This window comes from Elgaria multicarinata, chromosome 5, assembly GCF_023053635.1.
Source record: "Elgaria multicarinata webbii isolate HBS135686 ecotype San Diego chromosome 5, rElgMul1.1.pri, whole genome shotgun sequence".
NCBI classification, from domain to species: domain Eukaryota; kingdom Metazoa; phylum Chordata; class Lepidosauria; order Squamata; family Anguidae; genus Elgaria; species Elgaria multicarinata.
The window spans coordinates 34,422,711-34,444,387 of record NC_086175.1 but is presented as its reverse complement, the minus strand read 5'-3'; the positions used below and the strand labels follow the sequence as shown (position 1 = coordinate 34,444,387).

At 41.4% G+C, this 21,677-nt stretch overlaps 1 protein-coding gene across 2 annotated transcripts in view; it reads right to left on the bottom strand.

The window, feature by feature from the left end:
* PCCA (propionyl-CoA carboxylase subunit alpha) overlaps nt 1-21,677 on the bottom strand; it is a 260,737-nt gene that overhangs the window by 84,939 nt on the left and 154,121 nt on the right. For both annotated transcript variants that reach the window (XM_063126107.1, XM_063126108.1), the window contains exon 19: nt 11,923-12,025. In XM_063126107.1, coding sequence (XP_062982177.1) covers nt 11,923-12,025 — 103 coding nt within the window. The remainder of the gene's footprint in view (nt 1-11,922; nt 12,026-21,677) is intronic.

The window sequence follows — 21,677 nt, the reverse complement described above, 5'->3', positions numbered from 1 at the left end:
TCATAATGCTGGGCTAGATGGACCTAGATCCATTTGGACCTACATAAAAGTATATTCCTAGTCCTTATTTGGTGGTGACCAAGATCTTAGCTGCTAGCAATATTAAAATGACCAAAAATATTGCTTCTGCAGGCTTCATAAGCCCTAACATAGGCATGGCTGAATCTTTACTCTCATCCAGCTACTGTAAGAACACTTGCCTTTCTAGTAAAGGGCCTTGATATATGAGGGACATGTAACTGACCCTGACCATCTAGTGTAGCAAGAACTTCCACTCTTACTAACAGCCAAATACTGATACAAAATGAATTCTCTTGAACAAAGCTATGTTTTCTTAATAACAACAGTTGTATAAACATAAGGTCTTCTCTGTTAAAGGGAAACAGACATCAAAAAGCAGTAAAACATGGAACCCTAAACCCCTCTTTCTTTGAAGAAATGTGTTTGAAGCGAGGTGTTTCTAGTTATGGGTGAATGAAATGAGAATTCAGCTGCAACAAACGGACATCCAGCCCCTATGAAGGACTAATTAGATCCATCTGAGAAGCTGTGTCTACACTGCTTTGCACATTTCAAAAAAAGGAAAGCTCGGGTCTAGTCTTTTGAAATGGCTACATCAAAACAGTTAGTCACAGCTGACGCACATCCAGCCACTACAGCAGTGTTATTTTCTTTTCTTTTTATAAAGCATTAAGAGCTACATTAAAGTCATGTTAATAAGTCTGTCTTGCCCTGAGAAAGGCAATGAAATTTGGAGCAAAGAAAGCAAGCCTCGGCAGCATCACTCCTAGAAATCTCCCCACTGTGCCTGAATTTTAGAGATGCTGTCGCAAGAGGAAGTAATCCAGCTCATCAGACGTGGTCAATCAAATGAAACAGTTAAAAATGAAGTGCCAATATCCAGGACACAGAGAGTTAACTACAGCTTTCGTCGATTCATGCCTAGCTCCTCAACACCATACTGAATATGGTGGTACATATAGCTGGCTGCTGCTAAACCAGCAGGAGGAGCTCACAGTAATCACTTCCAAATAACTTTAAAGTAAATGGTCACAATCCACCTCCTGTACCATTCTGCAGCTCCCAGACATTTGAATAAAACCTGTGTAGAATCCTTTCTAAGTAGATTATGCCCAAGATGTGAATTTTTCATCTCTTTTTTTGCATTTGAGGTTCTTTCCATTCTTTATGTAGCTTGAGCAGCAGGCATAATATGTACCTGTGCAATAATAATAATAATAATAATAATAATAATAATAATAATAATAAATTTATTTATTTCCCGCCTCTCCCTCTGGATCAAAGCGGGGATCAACACTAAATAAAATATAATGCATAAAATTAGTTAAAAGAGCATATAAAACCAGTAACAATATTAAAGTTCCCTGTTCTCTACACTCATGTGCTGATTAAGATGAGAAAGTAAGAATCCTTTTCAGTATTATACTATGGGATGATTATGAGTCACATTCCTGTCAAAAACCAACTTGAAACTTTCCCTATTATCTGCCATCATTTCCAAGTATTGCATCAGATATTCCAAAGCATTGTTGTCATGAGCTAACTTACTGCAAGATAGCATTTTTATCAGCCCAAAACTACTGTGCCTTGCACAATCTCTACAGCAGAGAGTTTTTTCCTCTCTCACTTGCAGAGAGTACTTGTTTATTAACTGAGTGTGGTTTAAACTCACTAAAGTGGGAACCTTTTTTGTAGTATGTGGTTGTTCTAAAAAAAAGTTATGTGGATGTTCTCATTAAGCTATGAACAGAAGACAAGCTTGTGTAGACCTAGTAAGAGAGAAAATATTTCATGTTAGCTGAAGAACTGAATGTGACAGCTGAAAAAGGTATCAGATTTGTTTTCCACTAAAGGCTGAGTAACATATTCATGTACCTTATGAGTCAGTCTCATGATTTATCACTCAACTTATAGCTGAATGTATAAAGCTGCCATTGAAAAGTACTGAATTTGTGGTAAAGAGCTCTACATGTGATATTTGATTTGTGATGGCCATTTCACACATGGCAATCCTCATTCAATATTGTCATCATTACACATCATGAAAATGTATATTTAATTTCAAAAGCATCTTCTCAATTGTAAAAATGCACCAAAATACTGAAATAGTTAAACATGTTATTGTCCTCACTGCCATTTACATAAAAATCATACACAAATGAATGTCAAAATGTTTTAATGTCTATCTAAGAGAGACCAGGTGATTAAATAACTTCAGTTTTATGACATTTGGGCTCATCCATGGTTTCTTTTCAGAAAATTAAGAAATGCAACAGTGGATTTTAGAAACACTGACTGAGTTTGCACAACACACATCCAACACTCAGTGGTTGAGTGTGGATTGTTTTTGAACTGTGTTTTTGTTGTCTGAACTCAGGACATTTTCCAAAGGGTAGCTCGTTAACCATGTAGCATGGCTTACTTTTCTCGAACACACTACCTTGAGAACTAATGGTTTGTTGTTAGGTTGTTCAGGGTGGTCAACCAGCCACCCTGCGGAAAATGTCCTGGGCTCAGACAACATGCTAACCCCTCAGTTCTACAAATAATCCATGGTTTAACAACAACCCTCACTCAACCATTGAGTGTGGGTTAAAGTGTTGTCTGAACAGCACCACTAAGTATAAATGTGAATGTCACTGATTAATTGCTACTTGCACTCTTTGTGAATGCTTCTTTTAACTATGCACGCCCACACCTAATACATGACAACATTTTTGAATATCGATTCAGAACCATTTTTCCACTTTAAAGTCTGCAGAAATGACACAAAAGTTTGCTTTGGTCTGTGAGTTGGTTAGCATGTACACCAGTGTGAGGACAGAGGTAAATTTGTAAACTGGTAAATTTAGTTTATATTATTCTAAAATGCATCCTTTTTTTGTGTCCATGCGTAAAAACTATTTAGTTTAGAAACCCATGGGGCAACTTTGCCTAAGTCTGCAAGTAGTGCATATGACAAATTATGCCACATTACTGGTGAAACATGCCCTACAAAAACATTATGCCACATTACTGGTGAAACATGCCCTACTTCATTTGCAATTGAGTAACAATGCAAGATGCAGTTTGATCCAAGAATATCTTGGTACCTTTCAAAGGGCTTCTATAGGCAACAAGTCCCCAAGTATTCTGAAGGATTCTATTGCTTCATTAGAGAAGAAAGTCCTACAGCCATCCAAGCATGCAGAATCACTTATGTCTCCCTCAAAGCTAATTCATGTTTCATAAATGTGAGTGGTCTATTCAAGTCTCCAGTGTAATGTCATAGAAGACACAACAGCAACTTCCATCAGTGGTTCATGCTGTGGAAGCAGGCATCCCTGCAGGCTCACAAATGAAACTGCTGCTGCAATATCTGTGAATAAACCTGAAATTCCCTGGCCCTTTCTGGATCAGACCAAGTTCCATCTAGTCCAGCCTTACCTGATGCAGTACGCTCCATATGTTTTGTACTCCAATTTCCATTTTCCTTGGCGAACATAACCAATAATCATTGAGGATGGGAGTTTTAGTCCAAAACATTTGGAGGACACCACACTGGGCGTTACTAGACGAGGCTCTAGCGCGCGTTACCTTCCGCAGTCACGTCGAGGCTTCCAGATGACGTTCACGAGGATCCGCCGTTATCCTGCGGCGAAGCCTCTTTCTCCCGACTTTAAAAAAGTGAGTTTTAGGGCGCCTTTTCCTGCCGTCCCGCGGTAATTTGGAGTACGTGTGGGAGGATGTGAGGTCACTGCGGTCCGCACTGGGCAGGAAAAGGCGTGCTAAGGGGGAGTGGTCAGCGGCTTCGGTCAAGCCGCCTCCGCCATTTGCGCGCAGTCTGCCAGCTGGGGCAGCGCGGCGGAGCGTCTTTTTTTTTTTACTCACCCACTGATAGTTTGCGCAGGAACGGAGGAACGGAAAAGTGGCTAGTGTGCTGCTGGGGTGTGTGGGGGATGGGTGGGGGATGTGCGCCTGTTCTAGTGATTTTTTTTATTTCCCCAGTGACAGTTTGCGCAGGACCGGAGGACCGGAAAAGTGGCTGGTGACTCCTTGCGGTGGGCAGCTACCGTGGCCGCATAATGGCGGTGCTGTACGCTGCCTGTTAGTGTGGGTACCAGGCTGGCAGAGGGCAGAGCTGTTTGTGGGCTGCTGCCATGGCTACGGCCAGATGTGGGTTGGCTCCTTGGGATGGGGCAGAGGGCACAGAGGCGATCATCGCCGCCGACACCTCAGAGGCATGATGGGAGATGTAGGCACAGAGTGGCCATGCAGACGATTGACCTCGGGTCATATGACACCTGCCACGACCCCCATCAGGAAGTGAGCGCATCAATGTTGACCCTCAACAGCACCAGCAGCACTTCAGCTGGCACTGGCACTGCCGCCGCTGCCGCCGCCAGGGCCGGCGGCGGCATCGCTGACGGCTGTGCAAGTTTGCGGTCTTTCGGACGTGCGCAAACCGTGCAGCGAGCGAAAAAAAAAGCCGCGGCAATCAGGCCGGTGTGGCTGCGCAACCGTGCTCGCGGCGGCAGCAGCACAACCGGCGCAAACTTCCGCCACAAATCGAAGGCAGGTGTGGAGCATGAGGCGTCACGGCTGAACGGGAAAAGCCGCTTTCACCGCTCCTCAATGACGGAACACCCGGTAGGTCTAGCAACGCCCACTGTTGAAGGCTAATGTAGTACAATGTTCTGTTTCTAACAGTAGCTATCCAGAAGCTTCCAGGCACTCTGACATGGCACAATTAGCATCCCTGTGTTTGTCTCCAGAATTTGGTATTCATGAATATACAGCTTCTTGACATGGAAGCACCCTATTATGACTAAGATATTGATAGAGCCATCCTCCATCAATTCATACAACCCCCTTTCTTTTCTTTTTTAATGAATTAAGCTTCTGGGCATCAACTCATCTTGTGGCAATGAATTCCATAAGTCTATTATGTGAAGCAGTATGACCTTTTGTGCATCAAGCCTAACGCCAATTAATTCCACCGAGTGACCTGGAGTTCTAGTATTACACATCAATTTAATTTAATAAAACGTGTACAACAAGTAGTACCCTAGTCAGTTAACATCATGTCAATAAATAACCATAAGAAAAACCAATTTAAAAACAAGTACAAAATCGTAGAACTAAATGGAACAGAAAAGACCTCCTGAGATAGCAGTTAAAAAAACTGGTGGAACCCTACAGAAATAAATTCAGGGTTTTTTATTAAAGACCCAAGTGAATAGGACAGACTTTGCTGGAACTAAAAAATAACAACAAAGGCACCAGGTGCATCTCCCTTTGGGGGAGAGTTTGATAGCTGAGATGCAAAGACAGAAAAACTGATCTCTCCAATCATTGCCTGCCTGGTCTCTGCAAGCTAAGTCAGCTGGCAAAGGGTCTCAGGCAACGAAGGGGCTCATACATGAGTGGGTAGTCTTTTGAGTAGACTGATCCCAAATGGCTAGGGTTTGAAAGACTGTAGAGAGGAATAAAAGTTTCTGGCAGCATTTGGACAACACAATAGTCAATGGTGGATTATTAGTCAACTCCACGGTTGATTATCGAGGGGGTACACCCCACACAACATGATTATAATCAACCATGGTGTGGATTAAGGCCAGAGTCAAGTTGACTATTAATCAAATGATGTGCTTGATTTACACATCCCCCTCCCTCTCTCCTCCACTTAGTCCTCCCACTGGTATCCCATCAGCCATTGTAAATTCTGCAAGCTGGACTAGAGCGGCAGCTGCCCATTTTGTTGTTCTTGCCAGGTGACTCTGTAGTTGCCGAAAATAACCAACTATGTGTGACAAAATAGTCAACGGTGCCCAACAGACAACACGATAATCAACAGTTGTTCAAATAATTAACTCTGCACAGTGTTAGTTGTTTGTGTTGGTTATTTCTGCTGACTAACCAACCGTAGTATGAAAAAGTCCCAACAGATGACACAATAACCAACTGCTGACTATTTAACCCACCGTTGGTTATTGTGTCATCTGAACCCAATCTCTATCTACTTTCACCACACCATTCACAACGTTAAAAACCTCTATTAAGTCCCCCTAAGCTATTTTTCCCTTAAACTTTAAATACTCCAAATGGTTTTTTTGTTGTTTATTTGTTCAGTCGCTTCCGACTCTTCGTGACTTCATGGACCAGCCCACGCCAGAGCTTTCTGTCGGCTGTCGCCACCCCTAGCTCCCCCAAGGTCAAGTCTGTCACCTCCAGAATATCATCCGTTCAACTTGCCCTTGGTCGGCCCCTCTTCCTTTTGCCTTCCACTTTCCCTAGCATCAGCCTCTTCTCCAGGGTATCCTGTCTTCTCATTATGTGGCCAAAGTACTTCAGTTTTGCCTTTAATACCATTCCCTCAAGTGAGCAGACTGGAGTATGGAGTATGGACTGGTTTGATCTTCTTGCAGTCCAAGGCACTCTCAGAATTTTCCTCCAACACCACAGTTCAAAAGCATCTATCTTCCTTCGCTCAGCTTTCCTTATGGTCCAGCTCTCGCAGCCATGTCCCAGTTGTTTGAAGGTCCTAGTTCCCTTTTTCTGTATGTTTCTAGCTCTGTGATTTTCTTTCTTTGAAATGGGGCACCCAGAACCGTACACAGTATTCCAAATGAGGCCTTCTGCTGCAGCGTCAATTAACCTCTGTGCAATATATAACACCCCCCTACACCAAAACATCTCCCCTCCTCACCCAAAGTTTTCTTTGTTTCTGGTTCAGGTACACAGGGAGCAATGAAATAGCAATAGTGATGAGGATAGGGGTGATGAAGGTGGCTGTTGAATATACAAAACTTTATGTATAGACAGGGTTGGTTCTATATATACATACACTGAAATCTGCTTCTCGCATTCATGTGGCTCCTTAATGGGAACAGGAGGACCTACATGAAAAAGGTTAGCTTTTCATTCATTTTTAAAAGGACAGCAAGGGTTGGGGAGAAAACAACAGATATGATTGGAATGTATACGGTCAAAAAAAGGTCATCACCCCAACACAAGAGAACAGAAGATTCCAAAACAAAATGGTAAGCATGAAAGATGAGAAAGAACAGGAAGTTGCTTAAATAGAAAATATTTCACAATACTATAAATATTTATGTGGAGCGAACCTTGCAAAGCACTGAGTATTGCTAGAACCATGTGCACATTTAAATGCAGAAAATGCAGATGCTAAATAAGCAAAAGGCATAATCTTAGGACCAATACAATTATAAAACTATTTCAAGAGACAACAACTTTAGTGTGATTTAATTTTATTTAAAACTGCTGTTCCAATATATGCAGTGAATTACTGACATGCATGACAAGATGGTACATGGAACTTTTCCTAATTTTTTTTTAAGTTGAATTTAATTTTCTCAAGCTGATTTTGGTTCTCAAGCCAAAACATTGAAACATTAGTGGAACTGAACTCATTGGAGAAATGGTTCCTCTGAATTGCATTCCATTCCAGAACACACCTAGTGTGCTTGTAGGCATTGTAAAAAGGACGACAACACCAGTAAGAAGCAGACTGAATTCTAAGCTAAAAATGTTTGACATTCAAGCTGTTGGAAGTAGCATACATGGAGCTAAAAAAATCTCCATCCTTTTATCCCCAAGACTTTTAATATCAGGAGGATACCAAAATGAGTGTGCTTTCTAGTTTCCCAATTCAGAGATATTCACAGCAGAGAGGGAAACAAACCAAATAAATATCAGAATGCAGCTAAAAAAAGAAAGCACAATTATTTATCTTTCACTCTTTTGTTTCTCACTGAGCATCCCCCCCCTTTCAGTGACAGGAAAATTATAGAGTAGAGAATTCAATAAATTGAACCTTTTACGATACTGGGCTATTGTATGTAGATCTACCATTGTTTATACTTCTAATTTTTTGTAGCCTCTACTATTAGTTTTACCATAAATTTAACATATAGCTCTACAATGCATCTCAGATAAGTAAAGATGCTCTTCATGGTATACTATTATTTTTTCAAGGTGTCTACACATTTCAAGTTTGCCTCTAAAAACATCAGGGTGAGACACAAATCTACTTGCAGTTTGGAAACAACAAGATGGAGCAACTACCGATGAATGGAGCAACTACAAATTAAGCATACCATCCTACTATGGCAAGGGTAGCAGCTACAAGTTAAGCACCCTATCCTACCATGACAAGAGGAACCTAGGACAGTTACACCCAAGTGCTTTCAGCACATGGAAATGAGCACAAGAACATATGCACTCAAGGAAGGGCAAGCAAAAAATAAATGGTGGCCGGGCAGGGGAGACCTAAGAAGCGTTGCTGCAGATACCACAAGGGTGTACAAAATCATGGTGTGGAGAATGTGGATAGGGAGACATTTTTCTCCCTCATTCATAATACTAGAACCCGGGGTCAGCCCATGAAGCTGACTGGTGGGAGATTCAGGACAGATAAAAGAAAGTACTTCTTCACACAGCGCATAGTTAAATTATGGAACTCACTGCCACGAGACGTAGTGATGGACACCAATTTGGATGGCTTTAAAAGGGGGTTGGATAAATTCCTGGAAGAGAAGGCTATCAATGGCTACTAGCCCTGATGGTTTTGTGCTATCTCCAGTATTCGAGATAGTAAGCCTGTGTGCACCAGTTGCTGGGGAACATGGATAGGAGGGTGCTGTTGCATCATATCCTGCTTTGTTGGTCCCTGGTCGACAGCTGGTTGGCCACTGTGTGAACAGAGTGCTTGACTAGATGGACCCTGGTCTGATCCAGCAGGGCACTTCTTACGTTCTTATTAAAGAGGAGGAGAAAGCAAACAGTCAGCCTCGCTTCCTTACTCCAAGCTTTTTGCCTAAACCTATTTTTCGGAATACTAGACTGAACTTCTGAATACTAGACATAACTTCCAGGCTTCCATGATGCGCAAAGGCCTTTCTGATTCTATATCAATCAGATCATAGAATGTGAAAGAACTGCATAACATCTGAGTTGTAGGTCCCTAAATAATATAGCTTTGCATTAGCCAAGACAGAAAAGCGATCCAAACTGGCAATGAGGTTACAATCCACAGGCCTTTTCCAGCAATGGAAAAACATGCGCGCGCACACGAACACACACACACACACACACACACTTTCACTACTCTCAGATGTCTAAAAAACCAGCAACAGTAGTTGGTAGCTTTGCAGTGTGGACAGCATAGTCCCCTTTGCCTTTTCTTTTTCTTTAAAGAATGGGCGGAGATATTTACTTCAGTGATGGAAATGAGATGCCTTCACAGAACTAGGAGAAAGACAACAAAAATGACCCCCCAAAAGATACAAAATGGTGGGACAGTGCTGCATGGGAAAGGAGTAACTTTGCTTCTGCTTGCCACTCTTTTGGTTTTATTTTGCTGAGCACTCTTAGACTGGTGAGTGTTCATCCTCTAAAGCAGTAAGGAAAAAGACCCCTTAGAATTAAACGTAAACACTATCAACAATTAGTATAATCCAGTAAGTAATCATGATCATTCTAATAGAGCAGTCATTCAACAAGGCATGGTTTCCTCATAATTTGAGTGTCATCTGGAACAAAGACATCTGGATCCTTTGTAATAAATGTGTAGTAGCTGCACATAAATGCATTAAAGAACGATAATTTGGAAAAGCCCCTTGTTTTTACAAAATTGATGTGCAGAAGTCCCTCTCACTGTTAAAATGGAAATCTTCAGATACACTATAAGGCAGATGAAATCTCCTAGCTTTACTGAATCAGGATCAATAGCCTTCATGTTAAAACTCATTAATGCAAGACCATATGCCACACTCACTTCTTACTTGGGTAACTGGCTCATTGCTGCCTGCAATCCACAGCTATTTGTGTTATCACACAATCCCTAGCATTAGCCTGCCTTTCCACTAACTATGACTCCAGGCCTATGAGCTGAAACACACAATCAGGAGAATCACAGTTCTGTCCTTCAGGCTGCAGGTAGAAGACTAGAGGAACACTTAAAAACACATTGTAAAAACTACATGTACACAACAATCTAGCATTACAGGGAGAAGAATTTCTTGGCATGCTAGTTTAAAAAATGCAGGATTTTTTTTTTCCAAACGGGGAGCATTCAAACAAGCAATTCCCCACTTACAGTCCGCAACACATCAAGAAGTACATCACACAATGCTTCATGATTTCATTATGATAGAAGCCTACTTGCTTCCTGCTCCCTACATTTTCTAAAATAATTCTAAAAACTATAGAATTATAATTCTATAAGTCTCATATTCTCTGCCTACCTTGCCTTTTCTGTTCTCAAATCCCTCTGCTACCAAAAACAAATTGCTCACCACACACACCATGGTGAGAGCTCCTTTCCCCTTCAGCAAATGTGACAAGTTGCCATCTGTCTGGTGAGCTGTGCACTCCCTCACTCCCTCACTCCCAAGTATCAATCAGTGTTGAGCATGCAACCCCCGCTTCCCCTCCCAAGCACCTCTCAGTGCTAAGGAACGCTCAGCATGAGACCTGACTCTACCCACCACCAGTGCATCCACAATCTTTTCAGCCCAAGCTGATCTGAGTGGGGATGTGTGCATGCTGTAGAATAGGACTGCAGTAACACCTTGGGTGTTGAGCTGAGAGGTATCAGAATGAGAGGAGGAAGTTGACGTAGCACAGCCTAAATTGTAACCACTTTCCTCCCCCTACCCCATCCGATCTAAAATCTTCGGATCTGCAGAGATACCTGGCCATAAACCTTGAGATTCCCTTTATTAAGTTAGAGTGCATTCATAGCCTGACCCTCTTTATACAGATATTAAATTAACCTGGGAAGTGCTGGGATAAAGTAATTCACTACAGATTCCTTCCGACCATCTACTTCACAGATGCAGATGCACAATGCACTTTATATTATTTCTTTATACAGTTCCATCTAGGTACATGGCACTTTACAAAGAATTAGTTTAACAGGGCTTACAATCTAAAAACAGACACAGAGAAACAAGAAAGGAAGGGGCAGAGAGTAGAGACAGAGATAAACGGGGGGAAATATGGAATTATTTCAATTATGTGCCCTTTGGCTTATACTTACTTACTTACTTATTTATTTATTATGGGATTTATAAACCACTCCACATCAAAAGATCTCAGAGTGTAATTACAATACAAACAAATCTACCAATGAAACAGAGGCCTGAATTTACTCATGAGTAAGGAAATGTTTATCTAAAAAGAGTTTTCAGAAACAATGAAAACAAAGAAATATAGATGCATGCCTGATCTCAGTTGGAAGGGCTGTCCATAGGGTGGGAGCTGACACATTTAAGGCCCTACTGCTGTTTGTTTCCAAGTGAATCTCTAAGTCATGTTAGAGGGTATGGGGTGTTGATGCATGGGCGTTCTTCCAAAGGCTTCCTGGAGGATTTTGGAGGATGTACGAGATATGGTTGCACAGAAGCATTCTGTGAGGAGGTTCTAGGCATGGGGCCACAATGGAGAAAAGGTAGAATTGTTTCAGGGAGTAGGATACCCTCAGACAGCTGATAGTAGTCGAGCTTTTCAACTACTTTCGTATCTTATCAATGTCTTCTAAAAATTGCTACTTCAATATGATCAAATCACAAAATCATTCTTTATAGCAGCTGAATTTGTTTTAATACTGGTGTTCATCAGATAGGAAGAATTCCAGCAGTTGAAACATATTCAGTGGATATATGGACTGAGTTAATTAAGATGATACGATTTAATAATAATTCGTAGATGACTTTGATAGCAGGTAAAAATTGACGCCTTGTCATTTTTATTGCATTCATAAAGATTATGTGTGTAAATAAATTAGTATTTTAGTATAGTTTATTGTTAATTGCAATGTTAATTTTGGGACCAAAGTGAAGAATAACACATGATGATAAAATATTGACTATTTGTTACAAGTGAGTGAACACTTACCAAGCATGTTGATCCTTGCCAGGAAACAATGACTGAATGAGTTGTTTCTCCAAGTTGGACTGATAGCTCCCAGTTTTTTGCATCTGGTTGAGCAACAGAAACCCTAGAGAAATAACAAGATGAAGAATATTTTAAACGTCTTTAACCATATTTTATCCCAGACAATTACCATACTGTATCGCATTCTATAGAACAGAGGTGGCAACACAGCCCCCACAGTCTGTATGAGCCTTTTTTGTATTCATCCCTGAGGCACCACTAAATGTGTTGCTAAAATTTGGTGGTGCAGCAGCAAAAAAAGTGTTGACTTTGCTTTTAAAATTGGTGGCTTTGCTGCTGCAATGCAGCAAAGTCAGCGGTGGAGGGCAGGAGTGAGGCCCTCAACAGGGTTCAGGGAGCAACATGGGCCCTTGATCCCTGGTAATTGACAAACCCTGCTATAGACATATATTCCATATTGGTTAGTATAGAAATGAAATGAATAAACATTACAAGATGCCCAGGCATATTTACTCCACCTATGCTCCAGCTCAAAACAACGTACAACATCTAACAAAATAAAATAATTAAAATCCTAACATTTTTTGTAGCCACCTTTCAGTCATGCTTTGCTCCTAAGACAGACAGGCCTCTGCATTGGGTCTCCAAAGCTCCCTGGTGATACAGTTTGGATTCAGTTACCATCTTCTGACCCATTTCAGACTCACAAATTTTAAAGGACTTAATGTTTGGACAAAGTATCATAAGGCTACAACTCTTTTGGCAGTCACTTGGCTGAAGTTTAATGATAATTTGCAGAACGTAGTCACATGTAGGACTTAAGCACTATAGGAATTCTGTCATCAGGAGAGGCATTGTCCAGTGTAGACAACATGCTTTGTACGTAGAATATCCCAGCTGCAATTCACGGCATCCTCGGGTTAAAGTAATTCAGGTAGCCTCAGACCTTGAAGAGCCACTGTCAGTCAAAGTAGACAACACTAAGCTGGCTTTGAAATTGAAGTCCAAAACCCAGCCGCTGGTCAACTATCACTGCTGCTGCACTGACTTTGAAGTGATAGCAACAAAGGGAGAGGGCAAATGCAGCTCTCCCGTTTTCAACCAAGTATCATCTACTATATCAGCCTTTCTCAACCTGGGGCGCTCCAGATGTGTTGGACTACAACTCCCAGAATGCCCCAGCCAGCTGGCTGGGGCATTCTGGGAGATGCAGTCCAACACATCTGGAGCGCCCCAGGTTGAGAAAGGCTGTACTATATGGTGCTTCTTATGCTTGCTTTGATTTTGTAATGAATTGTAATTGCTCTGAACAATGTTTAATTTTGTTAAACACTTTGAGCATGCCGATAGAAAGATGGGAAATAGACCTAACCAATCAATACAACAAGAAAGCAATTCTAACTGGAGTTGGCATGGGAGCGAAATGGCAGATTGACTGACAATTCCAAACCCAGGTCAGCTGAGACTGTCTAGCGCAGGAGGTGTGGGGTGGATTTCCCAGGCTTTTTAGTCCAGCATTTTTATTTAAAAAAAAAACACCATCTTTGAAACCAACAGGGATGGGGGGAATAATCTATACTAGTTCACTTTTCGGGGATCCACAACTGCTCCTGCCCTGTCGCCTGGTACGCCCCATTTCAGGGGCTACTGCCGATTGAAACACCACATAACAGAGGTCTCCAAAGGAAGATGCCATCCAACTCTGCTGGCAAAGCTCCTCTCTGATGGCAGAGGGTTGCTGCTGCTGAAGCCTAACCTCCTTCAGATGGCTGCCTGGGAGAGTTAGGATTGCTTCGTAAATAAGCAATTTCAAAAATATTTACTATGTCTTCTAGTATTAGGATGGATTTCATAAAAACCTGTAATCACAACTTTGCTGAGGATAGCTCTTTAAACATGAAGACATGAACTGCTTTCTTGTTATTAATAGAAGCAGCAAGAGGGGAACAAAAGTATGGAACTCCAGTCTTAACGGATAAGGAAAAAAGTCAATTCCAATGCTTTTTGTTCTTGTTCTTAAATATTTATTTTCTACAGCTTTGAAACTCATCCAACCTTCCTAATGACATGTTATTGCTAAAATCAAGTTGTAAATTTCAAGGGGCAGAAGAATCTCTGTACATTTATGGAGAATGCCACTGCAAATAAGATGAGGCTACAAGTGAGGTGCAGCGCAGAATACAAATTAGTAATATCACAAGGTGTCAAAATGAAAGTTTCAGAGAGTTGCTGGTCTCCCAGCACAACCTTTATATATTTCAAGAACTCCCTATAGAAATGCACAGACTAAGCAGTTTGTCCTTTCAGACTGTCCTTAAACTGTATTCTGCCGTGATGTTCCAGACATTTGACAACAATAGTTAGGCTGTGCCAGCTGCTTACTGCGCTAATCATAATTTCACATTGTTACCCTATGCTCTCTTCCATCCTTTTCATTTGGCTACCTGTTCATTACCATAATTGGCCCACTTTTCTCCTTGAGTTCTTCCCCTGTGATTGTATGCCCCCGTTATCACTCAACATATGCTTCGTGATTTCATTATGACAGAAGCCTACTCGCTTCCTGCTCCCTACATTTACTTCAAATAATCCTAGAGTACGCTATTATTCTTAATTACATTATTAGAAAAGGAAAATGTAACTTAATCTCAATAAACTTTCTTAGGTAAAAAGCAAACATGTTATCAAGATAAACCTTTCCACAAACATTTCACAGAAGCTTAGGCAATCATGTTGATAATGGTTTGAGAGTCTGACGTGTGATACCTTACCTAGCCTAGACTGAATCAGCAATTTGTGCAAATCAAGTAGTCTCCTCTGAAGTCATTTGCTAGGGCAATTCATACATACGAACAGCCATGTTGCCACTCTAAAACCAAACTATGTTGAATTTACTCCATGAAGCTAGCTGTTTGTGCCTGGCAGTTAACGGCGAACAGAGAGTTCAGTGATACCACATACCTGGCATATAGAAAGCCACAGGTTCAATCCCCTCCAACTCCAGTTTAAAAAGGCTCTCATACATACAATCTGAATTAGATGGTGGGAAGCCTCTGCCAATTGGCGTAGATAGTACCAGGCTTGATGGACTCAGGATAAGGCTGATTCATGTGTTCTTATGAAGATTCCCCAATGTCTGCCACAGCACTTACAAAAAAGGGTGTGTATATGACTGGCAGACACCAGGATGCTTTTCTTCAAGGCAAGAGTGATAAGGTGCTGTGTAGTCCTCTCTCTCTCTCTCTCTCTCTCTCTCTCTGTCTCTCTCTCTCTCTCTGTGTTTATTGTTTTTATTGCTTTCAGTTGTGTTGCAAGAATTGTGTCAATGATTAAGACTACACTGAGATGAGGAAAAGGAATATTTAATATTTATGGAGCAAGTATTTATTATATTGCAGAGACTGAATTCTTTAGACTTTATTTGATTATTTATTTGATTTGTACGCCTTTCTATCAAGAAAAATGGCACTCAAGATGGCTTATAATCATAAATACAACTTGATTAAAACCATCATAAAACAATGCATTGGAACACAATAAAAACACAGCAATAACAGAATAAAAACAGCATCCAAGTCTAGTTGATTCTGAGCAAACAAACAGCCTGGTTTCCTCCACCCTCAGCCACCTTTTAACAGCAAACGTTGATGAAATATCTACTAAAACCAATGTTTATGCAACTTTCTTTACTCCCAGATGTCTGCTGTTTGCTAGTGCATTCTGGAATAGTATCTCTTCTGTACAACTTATTGCTGACATCAAAACAGTGATCCACAACCATATTTTTTGTTAAACACATCACTTTGGGGCAGTTCTTTTCATTTGCAACTACATATGGATTTCGTATTTGGTTTCATATTGGTTTATTGTATTTTCAGTGTTTGTGTGCTATTAAAGGTCTATCATTTGTTTATGATAGCTATGTTATATTATTGTCTGAGTTCTAGTTCACCGGGTTTTCTCAGTCTATGCAGTATTTGTAGAATATCCTTTTCCTCTTTGTACCTGCATAGAAATCAGCAGCCACCATAGAGTTTTTATGGAAAGTGACATTAATATGCCTGCATATACAAGTTGGGCTTAACTTCTAAAAATCAGAGTGAAAGAGTATCACTATCAAAGCATTTAAAGCTCTGAGGACAGGAATACCAATATTTATTTATTTATTTATTTTATTACATTTCTATACCGCCCAATAGCCGAAGCTCTCTGGGCGGTTCACAAAACACAGCCACAACTATAAAATAGCATAGGATTTCTATTAATATCTTTGCTAATAAACATTTTTTAAAAATGTCAGCACAAACGATTTAAAGGGGGGAAACACCTCTCTCTGGCAGCCACATTTTTCAAAATATTAAACTTGCACTCATTAATTACCTACAACGGAGCTGATCAACATTATCTAATTACCTATAATGGAGCTGATGGCATAAGAACCATGGATACGTCAACCAAATCAACCAGCTCCCTATTGAAGAAGGGTGGGCTGAAAGTATCCACAACTCCCTAGACAGAGCCACCTTGTTGATAGAGGCCTTGTTTCCTCTGTCAGAGGAGCCGTGGCTCAGTGGTAGAGCTCCTGCTTTCCATGCAGAAGGTCCCAGGTTCAATCCCCAGCATCTCCAGGTAGGGCTGGGAAAGAATCCTACCTCTGAAACCCTGGTGAGCCAGTCAGTGTCGACAATACTGAGCTAGATGGACCAAGAGTCTGACTCAGTATAAGGCAGCTTCCTACGTTCCTTGGTTGCTTCTGGACCACATACATATGATCTAATTGGGATGCCACATACATATCATCTAATTTAAAATCGTTACTTTATTTTCAAGTTAGCCATATTTTATTTTTATTCCACGTGTATTAGTTATCTTTATCAACAGCCACTTTCACAAGGGACACGTGGTCAAGGGTTCTGGAAGATAACTCTTGCCCGCTCCTTGCTTTATGGTTTCCTGCTTGCTCTGAAGAAGCAGAAGTAGATCAGTTCTATGAGGATCTGCAGCACCTACTGGATAATACACCAAAAAGAGATGTTATTTTCATTACAGGAGACTGGAACGCTAAGGTGGGCAGTCAAATGACATCTGGAATTACAGGTAAGCATGGTCTAGGAGAACAAAATGAAACGGGACATAGGCTGATAGAATTCTGCCAGGACAACTCACTGTGCATAACAAACACTCTCTTCCAACAACCGAAAAGACGGCTTTATACATGGACTTCACCAGATGGCCGACACCGAAATCAAATTGACTACATCCTTTGCAGCCAAAGGTGGCGGACATCTATACAGACAGTAAAAACAAGACCTGGAGCTGACTGTAGTTCAGATCATGAACTTCTTATTGCAGTTTAGAATCAAACTAAAGAGAATAGGAAAGACCTACAGATCAGTTAGATATGAGCTCACTAATATTCCTAATGAATATGCAGTGGAAGTGAAGAATAGATTTAAGGGACTAGATTTAGCAGATAGGGTCCCAGAAGAACTATGAACAGAAGTTCGCAACACTGTCCAAGAGGTGGCAACAAAAAACGTCCCAAAGAAAATGAAAACCAAGAAGGCAAGATGGCTGTCTGCTGAGACACTGGAAGTAGCCCAAGAAAGAAGGAAAGCAAAAGGCAACAGTGATAGGGGGAGATATGCCCAATTAAATGCAAAATTCCAGAGGTTAGCCAGAAGAAATAAGGAATTATTTTTAAACAAGCAATGTGCGGAAGTGGAAGAAAACAATAGAATAGGAAGGACAAGAGACCTTTTCCAGAAAATTAGGAACATCGGAGGTAAATTCCAGGCAAAAATGGGTATGATCAAAACGAAGATGGCAAAGACTTAACAGAAACAGAAGATATCAAGAAAAGGTGGCAAGAATATAGGGAAGATCTGTATAGGAAGGATAATAATATCGGGGATAGCTCAGACGGTGTGGTCAGTGAGTTAGAGCCAGACATCCTGAAGAGTGAGGTTGAATGGGCCTTAAGAAACATTGCTAATAACAAGGCAGCAGGAGACGACAGTATCCCAGCTGAACTGTTTAAAATATTGCAAGATGATGCTGTCAAGGTGATGCATGCCATATGCCAGCAAATTTGGAAAACACAAGAATGGCCATCAGACTGGAAAAAATCAACTTATATCCCCATACCAAAAAAGGGAAACACTAAAGAATGTTCAAACTATCGGACAGTAGCACTTATTTCACATGCCAGCAAGATAATGCTCAAGATCCTGCAAGGTAGACTCCAGCAATTCATGGAGCGAGAATTGCCAGATGTACAAGCTGGGTTTAGAAAAGGCAGAGGAACTAGAGACCAAATTGCCAATATCCGATGGATAATGGAGAAAGCCAGGGAGTTCCAGAAAAACATCTATTTCTGTTTTATTGACTATTCTAAAGCCTTTGACTGTTTGGATCATAACCAACTGTGGCAAGTTCTTGGTGGTATGGGGATACCAAGTCATCTTGTCTGCCTCCTGAGGAATCTATATAACGAACAAGTAGCAACGGTAAGAACAGACCACGGAACAATGGACTTGTTTAAGATTGGGAAAGGAGTACGGCAGGGTTGTATACTCTCACTTTACCTATTCAACTTGTATGCAGAACACATCATGCGACGTGCTGGGCTTGATGAATCCAAGGCTGGAGTTAAAATCGCAGGAAGAAACATTAACAATCTCAGATATGCAGATGACACCACTTTGATGGCTGAAAGCGAGGAGGAGCTGAGGAGCCTTATGACAAAGGTGAAAGAAGAAAGTGCAAAAGCCAGGTTGCAGTTAAACCTCAAAAAAAACCAAGATTATGGCAACCAGCTTGATTGATAACTGGCAAATAGAGGGAGAAAATGTGGAGGCAGTGACAGACTTTGTATTTCTGGGCGCAAAGATTACTGCAGACGCTGACTGCAGCCAGGAAATCAGAAGACGTTTACTTCTTGGGAGGAGAGCAATGACAAATCTTGATAAAATAGTTAAGAGCAGAGACACCACACTGACAACAAAGGTCCGCATAGTTAAAGCAATGGTATTCCCCGTAGTAACCTATGGCTGCGAGAGCTGGACCATAAGGAAAGCTGAGCGAAGGAAGATAGATGCTTTTAAACTGTGGTGTTGGAGGAAAATTCTGAGAGTGCCTTGGACTGCAAGAAGATCAAACCAGTCCATACTCCAGGAAATAAAGCCAGACTGCTCACTTGAGAGAATGGTATTAAAGGCAAAACTGAAGTACTTTGGCCACATAATGAGAAGACAGGCTACCCTGGAGAAGAGGCTGATGCTAGGGAAAGTGGAAGGCAAAAGGAAGAGGGGCCGACCAAGGGCAAGATGGATGGATGATATTCTGGAGGTGACAGACTTGACCTTGGGGGAGCTAGGGGTGGCAACGGCCAACAGAAAGCTCTGGCGTGGGCTGGTCCATGAAGTCACAAAGAGTCAGAAACGACTGAACAAATAAACAACAACAACAAGTTTGATAAAGGTTGGGCATGGGGTGAAAAAGCTGGTTTGATGATGATGGGCTCTTTGGATAAGTAAAGTGGTGCCCATGGGCATCTGTGTACCCCAAGACACCTTTCTTAGAGGCCACCGAGGTGCCCTACCAGTCCCACTTTTTAAAAAATTAAATTTTCTTACTGGCCGCTGAGGATACTTCAAAGAAAAGTGAAGGCCATCTCCATTTCACATGAATGTCTCTGGGTCATACATGGGGCTCAGACATTCTTAGGAAATGGTGCTTGATCCTTTCCCTTGCAGTGCATGCAGAAAAAAGAGAAAGGAAAGAAGGAAATGGGACTTCTGTCACCTCTGCCTGGTGAGCTGGGGAGGAGCTAAAGGCAGCAGAGGGAGGGGACAAAGAAGGGCTGCAATAATCTAGCGGGATGGTCAGGCAAGCCAACAGGAAGCCAGTGGAGGTTAGAGGAGCCAGCTGGGTGTTAGGCTGGGTTGTGTACTTGTACGTCTGAATGTACGGGAGAGAAAGAAAATGGTAGAAAGAAAAAGTTTAGGGGGGATTTTGGAGGAATCCTACAAAGGGTAAGTGTGGCTTTTCATGTGCTTGCAGTGAGGAAGGGTGGGAGGTGTGTGTGTGTGTGTACGCATGCATGATAGATACATGGGGTTTGTATGTGGGGGTGTATAAATGGATAGAGCATACATGGATGGTTGTTTGTGTGAGAGACGGGGGGAACGAACACATGTGTATGGGTGCTGAGCCAGGGTGAGTGAGAATGTATATGGTGCTGATTCAGAGTGAGAAGGAAAAAGAGGTGGGGGCAGGGAAATTAGATGGCTGGCAGAGGGGGTGGAGATGGAAAAAGAGTTTGGCTTCTCTGAGATAGGTTTCTGTTGGTCCTATAAACTATAGGTTCAAAGGAGTTGTTTAGTGCGTTTGGGGCAAAGAACCTGCCTCTGCCTTGTACCCAATCTTTGGGGCTGGTTATTTGTCCTTTGTGACTAGCTATGCCTCCCATGGCAGCCATTTTGTAGTAATGCCAGGACAGTGTCTCAAACTGCCAGATCCAATGGGCACAAAACATTTGCCTACCTCTGGTGTACTCAATCATCTCATGAAATAATAAGGGACTCAATTCCAGTTATACTAAGAACTGAGAAGAGGGGTAGGATGATGGCTGTGATGAAAGGAGTTGTAAAAAGTTTGTCTGTAACATAACTGCTACAGACAGTATTGAGACATTAATTTCAGCATGTAAAAAAATTCCATAAACCAGGACTAGACACTGATTTTGGTGCAAATTGAGCACGTCCACTAGGGTTTATTGGTGGTGGTGGGGGAGATGTACAAAAGAATATCTGGCGTAAACACAGCTTGTCACTTACACACACACGCACACACAGAACTACAATATAATATTCCTTGCATTCTTGCCTCCTTGCCAAATAGTTTGGTTGTCTCTGTACATAGCATCAGTGTTCACAGCTTGTATTTTTGTTGTTCCAATGGATTCTCAGCTAGAGAACCTGCAGAATGCCTAAAAAAAACCAGGATGTCTATAAAACATACAGACATTACCGTAATTAAACAAAACTCTCTAAGAAACAAAACTAAAAAAAAGTTTCATTCATACAAACTGATAAATAGCTGTTCTACTAAGGCTTTGATTGCCACCAGCCAACCAGGATGAAGGAATTCAATGTGTAGTTTGCAGCCAAAGATGGCTTTCCCCCCACACCTTCTTGCAACTGGTGTTGATGATGCAATGGGATATGAATTAAATGTCACCAAGAGTCATGAAAATAAAAATATGGTTTTCTTTATTAAAATTCAATATAGCAGATGTATAGAGGGGTTTTTTAATGCCTATATTAAAATCTCATTTGTCTTCAAACTCTCAGGTGAGAAGCAGAACAACCCCAACATTGCAAAACTACATTACATGATGCTCCACAAATACATGAGGCCAGTTTTCGCCACTGCACAACTGCCTATTTCAGCAGCTAAATAAAAGTGATATATTGACTTTAAAGAATATTAATGGTCAAAGAATAATTAAGAAATCCTTCATCATAACTTTCACAGTGGGAGGCCTGTAAACGATCAAGAATAATGTGCTGTATTCTTTCATCACCGAGGTCAATTCCTGCATACAAATCTTTACAGCAGACCGGGGGGGGGGGGGGAGAAAAACCCTTCAGAAAGTGGGCCATTCATCTGAACCAAGTTCAGAGAATTTCCAACACTGTGAAAAGATATGTTATGCAAGCACATAGATGTATTCAGTGGGGGTAGACTGA